The 17,684-nt window shown below is 49.3% G+C and overlaps 7 protein-coding genes across 7 annotated transcripts; 4 read left to right on the top strand and 3 right to left on the bottom strand.

The window, feature by feature from the left end:
- Positions 1-1,439: 1,439 nt before the first annotated feature.
- Aspvir_001673 (uncharacterized protein) lies at positions 1,440-1,735 on the top strand (the record flags this gene model as incomplete). The annotated part of the gene is made up of 2 exons (XM_043266792.1): positions 1,440-1,492; positions 1,549-1,735. 2 exons carry the CDS (start codon positions 1,440-1,442, stop codon positions 1,733-1,735), a joined length of 240 nt encoding a protein of 79 aa, XP_043122727.1.
- Positions 1,736-2,121: 386 nt separating this feature from the next.
- Aspvir_001672 (alpha/beta fold hydrolase) lies at positions 2,122-3,012 on the top strand (the record flags this gene model as incomplete). Its single annotated transcript, XM_043266791.1, has 1 exon — positions 2,122-3,012. One exon carries the CDS (start codon positions 2,122-2,124, stop codon positions 3,010-3,012), a length of 891 nt encoding a protein of 296 aa, XP_043122726.1.
- A 189-nt stretch (positions 3,013-3,201) lies between these two features.
- Aspvir_001671 (putative hexokinase) lies at positions 3,202-4,844 on the bottom strand (the record flags this gene model as incomplete). The annotated part of the gene is made up of 4 exons (XM_043266790.1): positions 3,202-4,014; positions 4,067-4,477; positions 4,536-4,561; positions 4,622-4,844. The coding sequence occupies 4 exons, from the start codon at positions 4,842-4,844 to the stop codon at positions 3,202-3,204; spliced, it is 1,473 nt and encodes a 490-aa protein (XP_043122725.1).
- Positions 4,845-7,915: 3,071 nt separating this feature from the next.
- On the top strand, positions 7,916-8,835 carry Aspvir_001670 (ankyrin repeat domain-containing protein; the record flags this gene model as incomplete). The annotated part of the gene is made up of 2 exons (XM_043266789.1): positions 7,916-8,286; positions 8,343-8,835. The coding sequence occupies 2 exons, from the start codon at positions 7,916-7,918 to the stop codon at positions 8,833-8,835; spliced, it is 864 nt and encodes a 287-aa protein (XP_043122724.1).
- Positions 8,836-10,364: 1,529 nt separating this feature from the next.
- Positions 10,365-11,379, top strand: Aspvir_001669 (glycosyl hydrolase, family 31; the record flags this gene model as incomplete). Its single annotated transcript, XM_043266788.1, has 2 exons — positions 10,365-10,748; positions 10,786-11,379. The coding sequence occupies 2 exons, from the start codon at positions 10,365-10,367 to the stop codon at positions 11,377-11,379; spliced, it is 978 nt and encodes a 325-aa protein (XP_043122723.1).
- Positions 11,380-11,579: 200 nt separating this feature from the next.
- On the bottom strand, positions 11,580-13,008 carry Aspvir_001668 (uncharacterized protein; the record flags this gene model as incomplete). The annotated part of the gene is made up of 2 exons (XM_043266787.1): positions 11,580-12,919; positions 12,966-13,008. 2 exons carry the CDS (start codon positions 13,006-13,008, stop codon positions 11,580-11,582), a joined length of 1,383 nt encoding a protein of 460 aa, XP_043122722.1.
- Positions 13,009-14,801: 1,793 nt separating this feature from the next.
- Positions 14,802-16,837, bottom strand: Aspvir_001667 (uncharacterized protein; the record flags this gene model as incomplete). Its single annotated transcript, XM_043266786.1, has 2 exons — positions 14,802-16,705; positions 16,804-16,837. 2 exons carry the CDS (start codon positions 16,835-16,837, stop codon positions 14,802-14,804), a joined length of 1,938 nt encoding a protein of 645 aa, XP_043122721.1.
- Between the last annotated feature and the right edge of the window lie 847 nt (positions 16,838-17,684).

Raw genomic sequence — 17,684 nt, 5'->3', positions numbered from 1 at the left:
GTCCTGGCTATGGAGCAGATGTTCACCACTACATCTTGGATGTATTTATACATGGAAAGCTGGCCTGTCCCCTAGCTGAAGATTTGAAGAAGCAGTATGGGGGCCATGTTAGCTCCTCCGACCTGAAGCACTCTGTACCAATCATTGCAGCATTTGTCTGCCATCGGGCCTGGGTTACCCTTTTCGGAAAAGCTGAAGATTTAGGAGAGGTATTGTAGAGATGAAGGGTCACTTGGGATGCGACATGGCTGGCGCATAATAAGCACACCAGCACTTAGTGCAGGTACAATGTCACCTCGCTAATCTGAGTTAGGAAATTGGTCTAATGGTAACTGGACTCTAACGCAGGGGCGTCCACCAATGGAATAGTCAATTGCAGGCCTAGATCAGGAAGGCTTCATATGATGTTCTTCACATTCCATTTGATGCATTATTAGACCACTCTCTCCTCGCTATCTATAGTCTTTCACATAATCATGAAGAATGTGATGGGGGTTAGCGGCTGACTCTGAAACTAGGTGGAAGGGTCGTAGAGAGGAGGCACAGAGATGATTGGTATATTTGGCACACTGCGGAAATTAAATTCTCATGCTTTCAGCTGAGTCTTGTCTGAATAGGCAGTTCGTGTCAGGTCAATTGTCGGTAATACTGACTCTGGAACTCAGAAAGACAAGCATCAGCAAGCATAGCTGGGGCACTTGGCAGATTTACTCCTTCATATGCAAATAATAATGAACAGTGGAGACTGCTGAATAATCATCAGTTGATGCCGCTTTCTTCAGGCTTACCGTCTGCCTCAAGAAGCGTCTATATTCAGGGCAGCAGCTTTCACGTCAGCTTGTTATGGCTAAGAACAGGAGCCTGCTCAATCTGTCTCTTTATTGTTCTCAAATCTACGATTATGCTATAATTAAAACAAAACTGTCTTGTAAGGAAGGTAGTATTCAGCGAGGAACTTAGGGCAATATGGTGGCATGTCCTGCCTAAATATATATAACGGTAATATTGTAGGGTTACACCCTGGAGCTATCATATTCTCCCTTCAACATAACATCAAAAAAAGGAGGGCAAATATCAGTAGATATCAGCTAGAACATATCCGGCCCTCTAAATCAGCAGTGTCCGCCATCAGGAGAAGAGCAAGAAGTGCCACCCGGCGACGGCGAAAACCAGCCAAGACTACATCCGCAGCCCTACGTCGCGTTGACGCAAGGCACATTAAACCAAACTTGGGAAGAATGCTCACAGCGCTCTAGTGTGTCTTGAATAAGATATTGTATTAGAGATGGATCTCGATCATGCCACATGGATTCGCTCATGTGTGGTGCTCTTGACGTCACTACTCGGTGACTTGAGACTGTATATATGTAAAGAATGTCTACGTGACCATCCTATTGATAATTCTGTACATAATTGACAACTGATATATCTGAATCAACATGGCTACTTATTCTGGAAATTTTACAAATGGTCGTCGTCCTCAAGGGAGCAGGTACGTGCTATCGGCCACACCCTACCAGTGGTCCTCTACTTATTGATTCTCTTCAGCTCCCGTAACATTGCCTTTTTGAGTATCTTCGCTGTGCTCGCCGGTAGTTACCTCGCTTTCCGAGCCCAATCGCCCAGCAAGAACGAGCCATTGGTGTCGAAGAAAGAGGTTGAGACAATGCAGGGCAGTCCGGCAGGTCAGGGCGATCGAGTGGGACGGGGACCAGCTCATCAACCAAAGGAGTGAGCTTCTGAAGGAGTTGATCAATGAGATCGACGCTGTACATATGTGGCGTTCTTTTCGTTTTCAGGTTGACGAGTTTGATTTCTTTGTTTGTCTTGTTTAAGCGTCTTCTAACTGCGGACGCATGTTCTCTATCCTCCGAAACTCCGAAAATCCGAATCTGACTGGTGTGGGACAAAAGCGGCAACTTATTGGTTATACTGCCATCAATATTGATCGACACCAACATAGCGCGGTACTTATTTGTTAATGTCACAATTAGTAATGAGTCATGTCTCACTATCAGATGACTCTAGAAGACTATTTAATCCTCTCCCGACGCGGTGAATAACCATAGTGTCGACTATTCCACACATCCACCTTACAATCAAGTAATCAATTCAGACGGTATGGACTCAATAACCTTCCACCACTCCCCAGATGTGTTGATACATGCACGTATCTCTCACCCTGCCATTGACTGCCACCAACCGCTCCTGGTCTTCCTGCACTACTGGGGCGGCTCCTCGTCCACATGGCACAAACTCACATCGCCAGACTCCCCTACCTCGCTCAGCGCATCATATCCAATCCTTGCAATCGATCATCGAGGATGGGGCAAGTCAACTGGACCATCACGGGACGATAACACCGCCTACTCGATTTCCTCCATGGCAAACGACGTTACTCTGGTCCTGCAACAGCTCGCAGCAGACCAAGACAGGAAAGCAATCCTGGCACACGGATTCATACTCGTCGGCCACTCCATGGGAGGTAAAGTTGCAATGGCGACTGTAGCAACGCTGCCACGCGACCTGGTCAGCCACCTCCGAGGCCTAGTCCTGGTCGCTCCGGCACCCCCTACGCCTCTACTCCTGCCGCCGGAAATGCAAGAACAACAGAAGGCGGCCTACGAAAGCGCAGAGTCTGTCCACTGGACGGTGAGCCATGTCCTTGCGAATCCTGATAATCTCAACCAGAAGGATACCGAGATGGTGATACGCGACAGCTTGCAAGGGAACCAGCCGGCCAAGACGGCGTGGCCGACGTGCGGTATGGCAGAGGATGTGTCCGACGGGCTGCAGAGGGCTCTGGAATCGATGGAGAAGGAGAAGTTGCAGGTGAGGATTTTGGTCGGAGAGTCCGACGTCGTGGAACCACAGGATCGGGTAGACAAGGAGATTCGTCTACTTTTTGAGCGCAGTGGGATCCAGGTATCGATGAGGAGTGTCCCTGGTGTGAAGCATTTGCTGCCGCTTGAGTGTCCGGAGATGCTTCAACAGGAGATTTCCAAGTTCTGATAGCGTTGCGATGGTAGTTTAGTGTTTATGTAATTCAACAAGACAGCTTTAGCTATTCAATGGCCACTATCGTATTCTATCATCTAATCATTACCAACATTATGAAATGTATGAGACAGAACGCCGCCAACACCAAGCGACAGGACATCAAGACAATAACCTACAGAGCCCAAGGTAGGTTTACTGCTGTTACGACCTGCTTATCAACGATGCAATCACCGCAGCTCCTACACTCGAGCCATCCACGGCAGGAATCAACCGGATCGGATCCGGGGTATCAGCCGGCCACTCCAGGATCTCCCGCAGCGCACCAATCGCCCTCTCCGGGAAGCATGGATACTTGTTGAACACGGATCCATCTACAGCGACATGACAGCTTTCCAACCCCCGCTTCTTCATAATCGCCGCGATACCGCACGCGTATAACCTAGCCGACCGCAAGGAAATCATGTGCGCCAGATCGTAGCAGAAGCGTAGCTCGGACGGGGAAGGCGTGATGGAAAGTGTCTTCTCAAGTATATCTTTGGCTGACCGCAGATCTCCGGTGTCGTCGCTCTCAATGGTCGCCAGGAAAGAGCAGTCCAGAACATACGGCTCGCTTAGTTTGGAGGAATTCTGACCGTCAAAGATCGCCTTGCGATTGTGGAGATCAAGCAGGATGAGCCGGAAGATCTCACCCAGGTAGAACCCAGCCACCATCTTCTCGTATCGCTGTTGACCGGGTCGGGGCGAGGCGCGATCGACCTCGGCGTCGTAATCGGTGAAAGGGAGGACTCGCTGGCTGTTATCAAAGGCGCCATATTCGCAGTTGATGGCCATGAATGCGTCGTCGGGGAGATGATGATCGGCCAGTTTCGGGATCTTGGAGCACCGCTCCATGTACGCTGCGTTGCTGCCTGTGCCGAAGATGCTACCGATTTCTGTCTTGTGGTCGACGTAGGACGAAGCCATCAGGGTACCGACTGTGTCGTTGACCAAGGCGACGATCCGAGCGGGGAGACCCTATTCTAGTTAATATCAATACTTTATGCAGAGGTACCGCAGCAGTACTGACCTTCTCTTTGAGAACCTTCTGCAGCTCAGCAACAACATCCGTCCCCTCGACACCGCTAATGTCAAATCCCTTGGTCCATCGCTGGAGGATGCCATGCGAGATGGATGTTTGGGTGACAGGGTAGGAAAACGTAAAGGCGAGAGGCGTCTCAGCGAGCTCCTTCTGCGAGATGGAATAGCGATCGACAAACTGCTGCAGGCAATCGGCAATGTAATGCCACAGTTGCTCTGCAGTGCCAGACTTCAAAGACCTGGGAATTTTGTTGTCCATCTGGACGACGTCGTACTTGCCCGCAGTGCTATCGAGAGTCACTTTGCAGACGCGAAAATTGGTGCCTCCCATGTCCATTGTGAAGAAGGTTCCCTTTTCGTCGCCGCGTGGCAGTTGCATCACCCATGTTGGGTTCATTGGCTGTTCGTTCCAGTTAGTCTGTATTCTACCGGGTAGACAGCGGCCTGGAATGACATACAATGTCGCCGCCTTGGCCACTGAGCCCTGAAATCTGTTAGCAGCTATGTCCTGAGAAGGATAGCCAGAATCGTGAATTATGCTTACCAACTTCGAGTTCATGGACAAAGTGGTCAGTAATCAGCTTCAGCTTGGCAGAATCAACAGTGAACAGTTCTCGCAGCCTCGTGAATTCATCCTGAAGTCGATCCCCAGTCACCTTCCGGGCCAGGGAAGGAGTAGGTGCTGGCAGATAGTTAGCCATGTCTCGTCGCTTCAGTCTGAGGGAAGACATACGGCTTGTAACAACAACTGACACAGTAGTGGACATGGTGACTGTGTAGAGGGCTCTGTTGCGAAGGGTCTCTGGTGAGAAGGGCCTCTCTGCCCGGGGTGAAGTCAAGCGCCTTGATTTATGGTGAAGGCAGGACGAGTACTCTTTGCTAAAAATGGAAATGCGTTAAGCTTGGCTATATAGAGCGTGACCGTCTAGGCGGTTCTTTTATATTCTATCTCTATTCCTTCGGCCTTATCAGCATGATTATTCCCTCTACGCTATTGCAGTATTCCTGATGTCAGCTATTTAAGTATTCCGACCAAGCACATAACCGGTCTATAGCATGGTGGTGGCCATCACCTCCAGGATAAAGACCCATCAATGGATCCTTCCGTCACCATGGCATATACAGCACAGTTCTCAGGGAAAATCAACTCCGACCACCCACTCTTGATCATGGTTCCGCCAATGTGACACTCGGTTTGCCCCTGTAACGGAGGTCCCTGAGCCGATTGTCTGCACATCAACGGCATGACGTTAAGCTGTCAAGACCGCCACTGAACATAAGTATTCCACCTGGACGAACAGTTTGAGTTCTCCATCGCCGGTGAGTTTGCAATAGCTAGACACGAGGCCAGTCAAAGCCTCGAATAGCCTTATCAGGACATAGATAGGTGGACTCTTCCAGGCAATTCTAGCCCATTGTTGTCCTCATAGCCAAGGAGACCATGTGCGCGATCTGATTGGTTGAGAGTCAGAATCCAAGCCATGTGATTGGCGGGTCGGATTAACGCGCTGCTCAGGTGTTACGTCATTGGCCAATCATAGGTATTCACCACTTCCCAGTTTCTATACCTTCCTTCCTTATACTACTGTGTATATATATCTTAAGGCAGAAAACTTTCAAAGGTAAAGACGGCTGGCGTATCCGTCCAATTAAGGCTCGGATGCACCTGACCGTAAACTTCTTCTGGATGATTCTATGAATTAATAGTCTGCTCGAAGGGTATACTATGTATGTTATACGCTGTACCCTTCCAAAGTTATCTCAGGAAGGGGAAAAGTGCTATACAGTGAGGATTATGGAGTAAGGCACTGGAACCTATGCTGCAGACTTAGTATAGGTCATATCTCCTAATTACCTATAAGTTGATGATCAGTATATTCATCATAGGAGGTATATTAATATGTAGTAAGTAATAGACAGTCCTTATCTATATATGTTATTATTATATTATAAGTATATCTGAATACCATATAATGAAGGCCATTTGAGCTTGCTATAATGCTATTAATAGTACTAAATAATAGATAAATTATTATGTATTAGTCTATTATAATCAACCCAGGCTCATTACATGGTATTCTGATGGGCTTCATCTCCCTGAAACAAAGAGATTGCTATAGATAGCTCTGGCACATCTAGCTTGTTATTTTTGTGAACTTAAAATTCAGTGCCACTTCCTTTATTCTTATTCTTTCCCAGAAACCTTTCCTGCTGTGGAGGGCCACAGATGTACCGGACAGTTGTTTACCAAAGGCACTAGGACTTGCATTTCCAAGAATGCATAGTACAGGCCTAGGAAGAAAAGTGTCCATTCCTGCAAGTGGTTCGATGGACCAAGAGCGTGGGTATTCGTAGGATAGCTAGATTTGTTCCCAAGGTTGGTGCACTAGAGGCGTCGGCTTTCTATATGTAGAGTTGAACTAGCTAATGTATGACCTTGGATTGTTCCGACTTGGGGTTTTTCATTTTTATTGACTTTGTGGTAAGTGTAACTACACACGCCCAAATGTTGCTCATAGCTACCACCTAGGTGGGTGAGACGCATCGGTTGCATATCCCACATACATAGTTTTCGTCTCTCAATCAGGTAGGCTCGGGCAGTGTCTTCTCATTGCTCCTCCACACTGAATGATGCAGCACCCCCGTTTCCTGTACACAATTGATGCCAAACTTTATTCAAATTGCGCGATCTTCCACATATATGACCGGATTTCCGTTACTTGCGTTTGAAATGACGATGACAGTGCCTTGTCCCGGGAGAGTGCGGTTACCAGGGACATTGTAAGTGCGAACAGATGGTGCGTAGCCCAACTCATGAAGGGACTGTTGCATGATTTGTAGTTGGTCTGGCAGTGCTACAGCTCCCCTGAACCAAGCACAGATAATGGATGTTCCGGCCTCAGGGAAATAGTTCAAGCTTTTATAGTGAGCGTGCAGGCTCTTGACTTGTCCCATCATTGATCGGACATTATTATCCCCGGCATAAGGGTCCGCTGAGGGTTGTGCTGGTAAGGGAGGAATATGCGCGAGAATCGCACCATATTTTGATGCAATCACCACGACTGAACAAGATCCAAGATCCCTGGTGCCAATTGCGGGCGTTTGTTGGAAAGCAATAAATTGGACCCCACCCATAGGTACAATAACAACTTGTCGTGCTCGTTCCCACTGTGCAAGGAGCCCAGACGTAGGTGTGATGGACATGTTCTGGAAACTAGGATTGTGTATAAAGATATGAAGGATGATGTATTCTTAAACTATATATGTCAATTTTGAAAGTTTTTAACAGTATGTAGAGTAACAGAAAGGAAGGTAGTGTTGCCTTTTATAACCCTTATGCTTATGAATAGTCGCCCACTTATATTAAAGGAATCCTGTCGCGCCTAGTCAAAGGCCTGATATACCACTCATGCTCCCTGATCTACCAAGCAGTGATGTAAATACATGAATGTGTGCACAGGTAATCAAAGAGAAAATCATGGGCGTTTAGAGATTCCCATTGGAACATGTATTGGAATAATCTCAGAAACGGACATTAAGCGCTGGAGTGGTCATGGGATGTGTGATTTCATGAGCAGTTTATGGGGAGTTTTATGGTCTATGGGGAGTTTATGGGGCGTTTATGGGGAGTTTATGTGGGGAGTTTATAGGGAGTTTATGAGGAAATATGCAAGGCTCAGTAAGGATTATGCATGTCTCTAAAAATAGGGGCTGAGAGTTGACACACCCCACAGTTCGCCACCGCCTATATTTAGGAATGCGGTTGCCCAGCTTGAGGCTGTAATCCCGCAGTTAACCATCTACAGACATTCCTGTTCCCAGCCTTCTTTCTATTGTCATGTCTACGACTTCTTTCAGAGAAGAGCACCAGAGCGGCTTGCCTCTTGTTCCGCGTCAAACATCTCCGGAGATAATCCGGGAAATGGAGGCTGCCTGCGCGGCTCGCGACTTTCCAAGATTCAAGTCAACTTTTGACACTTGGGCTTCTCTCAATCTGGATATACATGATCTCGACTCAGTGATGATCCAGGCTGTCAGACAGGATCAGAAGGATGTTGTCGCTGAATTATTGCAGCAGGGGTTGCCAGTGAGCCAAGATTATGCTATAGAAGCAATAAGACATAGATCAAAGGAAGTTCTCAACATCCTACTGCAACATGGATGGAATATTAACCAACCGACAAGCGAATTGAGGCCTTCTGCGCTTGGGTAAGTCATTCTATGGCTTCTCCAAACTTCACTACTTACTTGCGGTATTATCCTAGCTATGCCGTTGACGACGAGGAGATGACTCTTTGGCTTCTTGATCACGGAGCCGACCCAAACAAGCAGTGTTCCATTGATCTTACACCATTGTCCTACGCAGTAGAACAAGCCTCGCTCTCCACCGTCAGACTGCTTCTGGACCGTGGAGGGGACGTTCACAAAGGGCAACTGCTTCACCATGCTGTTGAGCGTCAAACGGATACCATCGAGGTGCTGGCTATGCTGCTCGAAAGAGGTGCTCCTTTGAATTCAAAGATGTACGAGAAGCACTATTATTCATGGAGACTTTACTACTTCATGGGCTTGGGAACTGCTTTACACAAAGCAGCGGAGTTGGGTAAACCGGATGTTGTGCGCTATCTGGTCAATCAGGGCGCGGATGTTGGGATCAAAGATGCCACAAACCGAAGTGCGATGGACTGGGCTGCACTGAACAACCATCAAGAGATAGTGGAGCTGCTTCAATCAGTGGAAAGAAGACACCGTCTATGATTAACGCGGCGGAGGTTGGACACCCTTGAGGCGACCAGAGCTTGGTTAAACATAGCAATTTTCACTTCTGGAGTATGGAGCTTTGACGGGGAGTTTTTGAACTTGCCTCAGCACAGGTTATTGTGGTTGTTTGCCTATGTGTGTTTAACTCCAACAGGTAGCGTTCGCGCCGCTGGATGCGTCTGGCGAAAGAGCTTCTATACCGTAACCTCCCAATCAAGTTACCGTAGTGAGGACGACAAACGCAAGGCTTCCTGGATGGAGGGAATTACTGGCCATTACAGCTCTTCTCTCGTAAAAACAACAAATGCCTAAACCCAAACTAGATTACTAGAGGGGTTGTCACTTCCGCGGGGCCATTATCATATCACTTCCAAGCAATATACATCCCGTTGACCACGCCTTGTAACATGGCGCCTTGTAAGTGATTGAGTATCGTCCTCCTGTCAATATTCTGAGTATCTCGTACTTACAGGCGCTGCAGTCCTAGCCGCGCGCCCTTTCCACGCCAATATACCTAGGAGTTCGAGTACTCCATACAACCTTGGAAGCAGCAACTTCTGGAGGACCTGTCACGCATTTTCATAATAAACTTTTAGAGATTGCTATCAGATAGCTCTGGTACATCTAGTTTGTTATTGTATCGGGCTCCAGGATTCGCTGAAACAGCCAGACACATATCTTCCCAGGACAATCCCAATAGATTACTCGAGCAACATATGACAAGGTGTCGTTCATGAACGAAGGAGGTATTTTCACTATTGGCAAAGTTATTCAAGAACATCATGTGGCAGCTATTGCATGACAACCCTACACACGTACCAACCATTTATCAGTTAAAGTCAGGAGTGCGTACTTCGGGTGTGGCTGCGTCTTATTCTGCCACAAAGCTTGTCGACATAGGCTGGAATCCGCTCTTATGACATAGATCCATTTAAAAGACAATCATACCAGTAATAGCTGCGATTCAATGATATTAGGCTATAGATTGCATGCCATCAGACCGCAGTGGACCGGATATACAAAGACCCACCCCCCCTCACTGTGGGATATTGTGGAAGTACATATCAGTGATATCACCAAAGCCTTGCATTTCATGACTTCTACCATCAGTCGAGGTATGAGATGAAAGAAGTAACTTTGGACGTGCTATCTGAATGATCTCAATGCATTAAACCACTCATTGATAGCAGAATTAGAACAGTTCCAAGGTAATCCATTTCTGCCGAAACATCACAGTCCGAGCATAACCATCGACACCGAAAAGCGAAGTGATAATCCATCGCAGGAATCACCCCGCACCCATATTCCTCAGTTCGCGGGATTGACTGAATGATTTCCCCCTCGGCCTTCCGCCCGAAGCCTACCGATGGGGACAACGATGTCGATCAGTGCATACACCCTAGCAACTGATGTCACACAAGATCAATATCAGCCTATTTCACTCTGGACGGATAAATTCAGCGGGCATTTTAAATACCTTGCATTTGACTGCGAGATCCAGGACCTAACAATGGCCAACAACAATGATGTCGTCTATCAATCGCTGGCTGATCGGCATATGTGCCGTGTCCACGGTATGGGCGAACCCCATACAGACCCGCGAGACGGACTATGTGATGCCCAACTCGACCGGTTTCCGCATGCAACATGGCTTTGAGACCGTGCTCGTCCAACCATTCGGCTACGACGGGTTTCGCGTTCGCGCCTGGCCCTATCGCCCGCCCACTGGCAACGAGATCAGCTTCATCTACGACCCGCCTCTCGAGGGTTTCGAGGACGGAAAAGCCCATGGCTTGGACTTTGACACTGCCTTCAATGGCAATCGGACGGTGGCTATCCGAAATGGCAAGATGGTCGTCCGCACTTCCGGCTGGGGTGGGAACCCGGGGGCTCTCCGCGGCCGCGACTGGGTGGGGATGGTGGACGATGGACGCGGGAGGGTTCCAGGCTGACCCGACGGTGGCGTGGAGTGCGAACATCGACACGCTTGAGTACCGCGAGCTGTACGTGCGGTGGTTCCAGTGGGCGACCTTCCTCCCGTTTATGCGAACACACGGGTCGAGGAAGTGCAATGTGCAGAATGCGTACACATGCAACAACGAACCGTGGTCGTACGGCGAGGAGAACACGTCCATCATTGTCTCGTACATCCAGCTGCGGTATCAGCTCAAGGCGTATATCCAGGCTGTATTCGAGCAGTATCACCAAACGGGTCGGGCAATTATGAGGACGCTGTATATGGACTTCGAGCGGAGAGATCCGCAGATCGCGAAGATGACGCGGGAGAATGTCAATGCCACCACGCAGCAGTACATGTTTGGTCCGAGGCTGCTTGTCACCCCAGTCACGTTGCCCAATGCAACCGAGTGGGAGGTGTATTTGCCGCAGACGGGTCAGAATGAGACGAAGACATGGACGTACTGGTGGACAAATCGGACATATGCTGGTGGACAGACGGTGACTGTGCCGGCCCCGATCGAACACATCCCATTGTTTTACCTGGGCAAGAGGGAGGATATAATGAGCGGAAGTGTTTTCTAGATGCGGCAACTTATTTACTTTGGAACTGACTACGGACTCATCGCCCTACTGCTTAATGTGGCCGACGAGGAACGAGGCGATAAAGATGACCCAGTAGTTGGTTGGATTGACTAGTCATAATTTCATGCATTCCTTCACTCACTACATCGTTGGCAGATTTGTTGTTTCGCGGCTTTTCCCTGCTCTCCTAATTCGTATGACTACCACCCTGTCGCTTCAGGCGTAGGCACAGCCGCCACCGACTCCGGCACCGCAATAGCAGCCATGACATTCGCCTCAGCCGTGGGCGTAGGTTGGATCTTCACGTCCCCAGTCAAAGGCACAAGCGTGACAGGCGGGATATACCAGTGCGCATTACACGCCGTCCACAGCGCATCAATCTGGCGGACCGCCTCGGGAAGATCCAAGAAAGGCATGTAATCGTCCCGGATCATCGTGCAGGAAGGATCGTACAGCGGACACTGGGATCCTCCCCGGTACTGCGGCCAGGGAATCAACGGCATGGTATAATTGCCCACTTCCTGGGGCATGAACTCGGCGAAATTGAACGGATACGCAGTCCCGATGGTGGGGTACTTTGCGTTGCGGTGGTTGCGGACCGAAGACACGCTGATGGGATCCACGGCGATGATGGTGTCGGTGTGCGTGTTTCCGCATTGGCTTCCCGGGTGGGCGCGCCGGTTACTCCAGGCGTAGATTGAGGTAAACGAGACGTAGATGCTTGGGGAGACGAGGGTCTGGCCGTTGACTACGGCGGTATTGGGGCCGGATCCGGTAGGGGTAGCAGGGATGGTGGTGCCGTTTTGCAGACATAGATCGCCACCGGCGGTGGTCACCGGCCAGTAGAAGACAGTCGCTGTGCCGGGAAGGAAGTGGCAGTTTGTGCAGGGGTCTTCGGGGTAGGACCGCGTCGTTGAGGGACAGCTATAGGGTGGGATGGGGCTCTTGGTGTCGCCTGGAGTGACGGTGGTGACAGTGTCGTAGTATGATGTGGACAGTTCACTATACGTTGACCAGACCGGAATGCATTCTTGCGTGTTGAGGGTGCAGTCCGGCGCTGGGGGCTCCCGGTAGAGCTCAATTGTATTTGAAAAGGTGGTGGTGTAAGAGCTGCAGGGTCCTGTGCCGGGATAGTACGATGTCACAGTCTCGCGAGGACCCAACGCGCGTGGAATGCCGTCGCAAAGGGTTGTCACCGGTCCAGTATGAGTATCCGAGTAGTTTTCCAGGGATGAGGAGGTTCTGCAGGCCCCTTCGCTTGTTGGATATGGGTCATAGGAGATACTCGTGGCAGTTGGTCCCAGCGAGCGAAGTCCGGTGGACCGGCCATAGTATTCAACCCACTTAGCATTGCAGGTCACAACAGGTGCTTCAGAGCCCGTTGTTGGCCCATAGAAGTAGTCGGTGTATGTGGGCCAGAAGATCGACGTGTTGGAGATATTCAGCCATTGGCCACTGGTCGACGATGACGGTGGCTCGCTGGTGGGCGATGGACTGGGACGGATCGTGATGGAGCTGGCTGTGACAGCCAGACCCAAGGCTGAAGCTGTCAGAACTATATCATCCTGGTGTATGAGCATACATACCAACGTGTGCCTGAAGGACAGCAAGCAGCAGAGTCCAGAGCATGATTACTGATTATCAGCTGCTTGGTCACTGGAATTCCCCTCAGAGGAAGACAGCCTTTTATACACTCACACCCCGCTATTCTTCAGGGTTCTGAATCGCGATGTCACCGTGATCTTGATCCACCTGAGACATATGTAGCAGTGTGATTGGCAAGCAGCTAAAATCTCACATTTAAAACATGCAGAATCGCCACCAAGCCATTCGATACGGGACAATTGCCAAGTCTTTACCTGCAGATCCAACACGTCTAGGATTGGTCAGGATTCAGATTGCCTACAGGAGCTCGTATATCCAGCCTGACTCCAGCTCTGCATGAATCAGTCCATCCATACTCCGATTACTCAACTCTATGCGTTGCGGAACACGATTTCCCCAAGGCTGGCAGGCGATGTCAAGTGCCATCAGATCACCTCAAGCATGACGGCACGCTACGCCTGGAATTGCACATTTCATTTCATGAACGAAACTGATAATAGGCCAAACAGTAATGCAGTAAGTGAAGTAAATTCTTGAAGCCTGCTAGATTAGCTAGATTCAGACTATGCGTTCCACGGCACAATAGACAAACTACATATCTCGTTCAGGCGATCCCAGAACATCTGACATGTCTTCGCAGATCTCCTCTGACGGTGCACTGACCCGAATAAAAGCACTCTTGTAAGCGATTGGTGATGGCTTCTGTGACAGTGGGAGCAGTCAACCATACATCTCCCCGTTTGGTCCGTGCAGAATAACTTTGTCCAAATCAATCACATCTCCTAATTTTGGGATATGAGTCAAGACCTCCGAGTTCTCCTTTCGCTTGGCTAATCCCCCTTCGCTCGTCGTCGTCGGGAGCGTCTTCAGGTCCGCCATTTGACAGGCGTTGACGAACGAGAGTTACGCTTGTCGATCTCATAGGCGACTTGTCCGGTTTTGCCGGTCGATCGGGAAGTGAAATCTGTAGGACGCAGCTCGCTTCTCGCAGTGGGAAAGTCGAAGACCAGGTTTGTAATCTACAAAGCCGTGTTGGTGCACTCGCAGGCAGAACGGACAGCGGACATAGACGGTCGAAGCGTTCCAATGTAGGACATCGATATCGATAATGCGTGCGTTTGGCATTCTGGGGAAGTGGTAAACTTCACTCCCTGATTCAAATCTGACGTTGTAGGGCCGGTGTTTTCCGGTAAATCTGGGGAGGAGCAGGTGGTCATCTCAGTCTGAGTCGTTGATGCTTATATCTTATATGAGACATATTCCTTTCAGAGCTATGCACATGAAAAAAAGGTACCGCTACGCTAAGAGCCGCCTCCTATGTGGTAAGTTAGTATCTACCTATCAGTCTGCTTGCAAGAAATGCAGTATTCACTGTTCTACCGCGCCATGCCAGGCACCGCAGCCACCATATGCGCCACAGAAGTCGTTTGTTTGGCTTACTACAGAGCTAATAACCACGGGGGTATTCCACTCTTCTAATTTCGCAATGAATGTGCCTATGGAAGAGACCACTCATTTATCTAGCCTGAGGGATTATGCCTCTGCTATTCTGCACTTTGCAAGCACTGTCCAACAAACTGACTCGTTCTATTCTAGATTATATAGATTATATGTCTTTGAATTTGCTCTTATTGACAGATAAAGGAGGAAGATGTTCTGTAGCTGGTGGTGACTATCCTACAAACAGCAAACCTCATCCTGTCGGGCTCTTGGCTACTCTGTCAGCCGTAGCTGTATTTAAGCCACCATTTTATCATGGTCAGAAGTGTAAAACCCGAATATGTTGCTGCTTTTATATGTGATAGAAACTATTCGATCTACCAGAAATCATCCCCACCGTAACCACAAGCCCTGGCAACGAATTCAAACTCATGATCGTTTCTGCATGTTGGTAGGTCGGACCATTCCTCCTTCAGTATAAGTTGACACTCTCCATTGCCTGCTTTCTCATCCTCTTCCTTAGCAGCGTCGAACATGTACCGAAGCACTGCCCGACAGCCCATCTGCGTCCCAGCGCGTCGCAGGTAGTTCTTGGTATGCGGTGGCCACTCGCTCCGGTTGTTACAGCACCACTCGAGATTTTCTGCGGTGGGAACTCTGTTCGCCTTGAGACACTCCACGGCGATTCGGAACATATTCACAAAGCCTCGTCGAAGTGACTTGTTGGTTTCGAGGTTCGTTCGCACATCAGGATCGAGGTGCACGAGGATGTCATGGTTGTCCTCTATCCAAAACTCACCATCATCAATATCGTCCCGAATAAGGTCGTACTTAGTCTCCCCCTGAAAGACCAAAGAGCTCCTCATCCGCGCGGATAGAAACCCTTCCAGGCACTCTCCGCATGTACACCCGTATCGGAGGCATTCGTCATTAAGCCCTAAAGTATCCCGCTCAGACAGTAAGGAGAGACAGGACAGTGCGGTGTCGGGGTACCCTCTAAAATGGTCTGACAGGTTCAAGACCATTGATATTCCAACTTCCTTTTGTGTTCGCATGGTCTCCAACTTCTCCTGCAATGATTCAAGCGGGGTGAACCCGTCAATATCACGAGCCGTCTTCCACGAGTCAGCGTGGTGGACATTCTCAAGTAGCCACCGAGTACTCAGGGGCTTGAGCTCGCAAGCTGTTAGATGCAGGAGCGTGGCTTCAGAGTTGGTCACTCGATCCCAGCCAATTTGGTCGTCGGCATGAATCATGAAAAATGCTTTGAGCTCATCGTCCGCCAGAGTGAGAGCTGCATGATGCAGCGGCAACGCGTCGCGCAGTCTTTCCATCTTCAGTTTCTCCACCTCAGTGAAAGGAGCTGTCTCGTAGAGTTCTTCGTCCTCTAGATCTTCGGCATCGTCTCTACGCGGGTCGAAATCAGAAGCCGCCGCAAGGGTGCGAGACTGATGCTGGGAATCGAACGAAAACGCAAAACAGTGAGATGCTCCGATTCGGCGAAAACCGCATGCTCGCCAAAAGAGGATGGCGCCGAATTGCGCTCGAGCCCGTATCGCCAAGCGTTCTTCTGCGGACCTGCCTACTAACTGCGATTCGATGTCGGCTGTTAGTATTCCAGGACTTACCAGGGCATGTAGAGTCCATGCTCGCTCAAAGGCCTCCCTGGAACCGTAGAAAAGATCTGCGTTCTTGCCATCTCCCTTCTCCTCAAGGCGGAACTGTTTGGCTTTGTTCAATAGTAAGGACACCATTTTCTGCCCCAGCCCTTTCCGACATAGTTCGAGCGCTCCAACATGAAGTTCCTCAATTAGGAAAAGAGGGCCATAGTCGAGCTCGTTTCCCCATACACCAGTCCCTTTTTGCACCGGATGACCCTTATACTTGGTCTTGACTGTTCCATATCGATCAAAGACTTGGAAGGCCACACCGCACATGTCCGAGCTAACCTCTTCCATCCTTTCCCAGAATTCAGAGCGCATTCCCTCTCGCTGAATATACCGGGCTAGAGCAGTCGCGACAGCGGCACCATTGCAAGTGCATTTGGCGACAAAGTTTTTCATCCACCTGGACTGGTCCATTCCGTCATCGGTCAAGAAGAGCCGAATCTTCACCGTTCGTGCCGTGTCACCGGAGATGGTATACTCATGCTCTTCAATGTCTTGTTCACAATCCAAATCCTCGCTCTCATCTTCCCTCCACCATTCTTCTTCCTCGGAGTCGTCAAATCCATTATATTCAGAGCCATCATCCGTCGACTCATGGCCTTTGAAGTCCGCTCCTGGCCATGAAAGAATTGTCAGTATGGCTCACACTTCTTCGAGATTGTGCGGTCCCTTTGAGTTAGTGGAAGGGAAGGAGAAGGGAAGGAGAGCGCACTGCTTCGCTTCAAGGATTCTCGGTTCCCTTCCATTTTCCCCCCATCGTTTTCCATTCTTGTCATCAGGTTGTACCTTGCTCCTGACCTGGTTTGGGTGAGGCCTTGATGAAGTGGGAGAAAGGCAGGTGAGAGGCAAGAAAGAGAAGAGAAGTGGGGTCAGTCACCTGGTGAAAATTGGAATGTACTAACCATTTACCTCACAAGTGGCAGAGTGCAGCTGCGTCAGACCAATTTTTAGTAAGATCTCGCAATTCTCCTTTAATATATTCTTTTTAGAAGAACAAGCACGCGCAAATAATCGCGATGGTATATCCGTCCCGGCGCGTTTCAAGCTGCTTAAAGACAATAACCAGAACAGCTCCAGTAAACACGATACTTAGGTTAGCAGTCTGTTAAAAATGTCCTTCAGAGGGATTAACCGTCAGGAGCTGTTATGAGAAGGGCAACTCGTGCAGTCTTCGAATCAAGATTGAGGTAAACATAAGCCAGCCTTGTCATCGAACGCTCGCCAACCAGTTGGCCGCATTAACCGCTGGAAAGAGGGGAGTCCAACGAGGCTGAACGAGCAGGTCAGCAAGAGACATGCTGTCTACCAACCAGTCCTAGACGCAACAATCTGTTTAGCGAACGCTACCTGAAAATGATCTATTTCAAGGGCGATTTGAATTACTATCTTCGGTAAACGGGATCTATAACAGTATGGCCCGTTCCGTCCCATATTCTCCACTGACCCGGAACTTAGAGAAAAGGGGGTTTCCAATACCACGAGGACTTCATTTTATTCAGTCAACATCCATTCAGTCATTCAATATTCGGCACCTTCCTGGCGCATGCAGAGGCTCGATACATGTTAATACGTTTGATAGTAATCTCCGACACC

This window comes from Aspergillus viridinutans (assembly GCF_018404265.1).
Source record: "Aspergillus viridinutans IFM 47045 DNA, scaffold_1, whole genome shotgun sequence".
NCBI classification, from domain to species: Eukaryota; Fungi; Ascomycota; class Eurotiomycetes; order Eurotiales; family Aspergillaceae; genus Aspergillus; species Aspergillus viridinutans.
The sequence above is the reverse complement of the archived record's forward strand: the minus strand, read 5'-3'. Positions and strand labels throughout refer to the sequence as shown.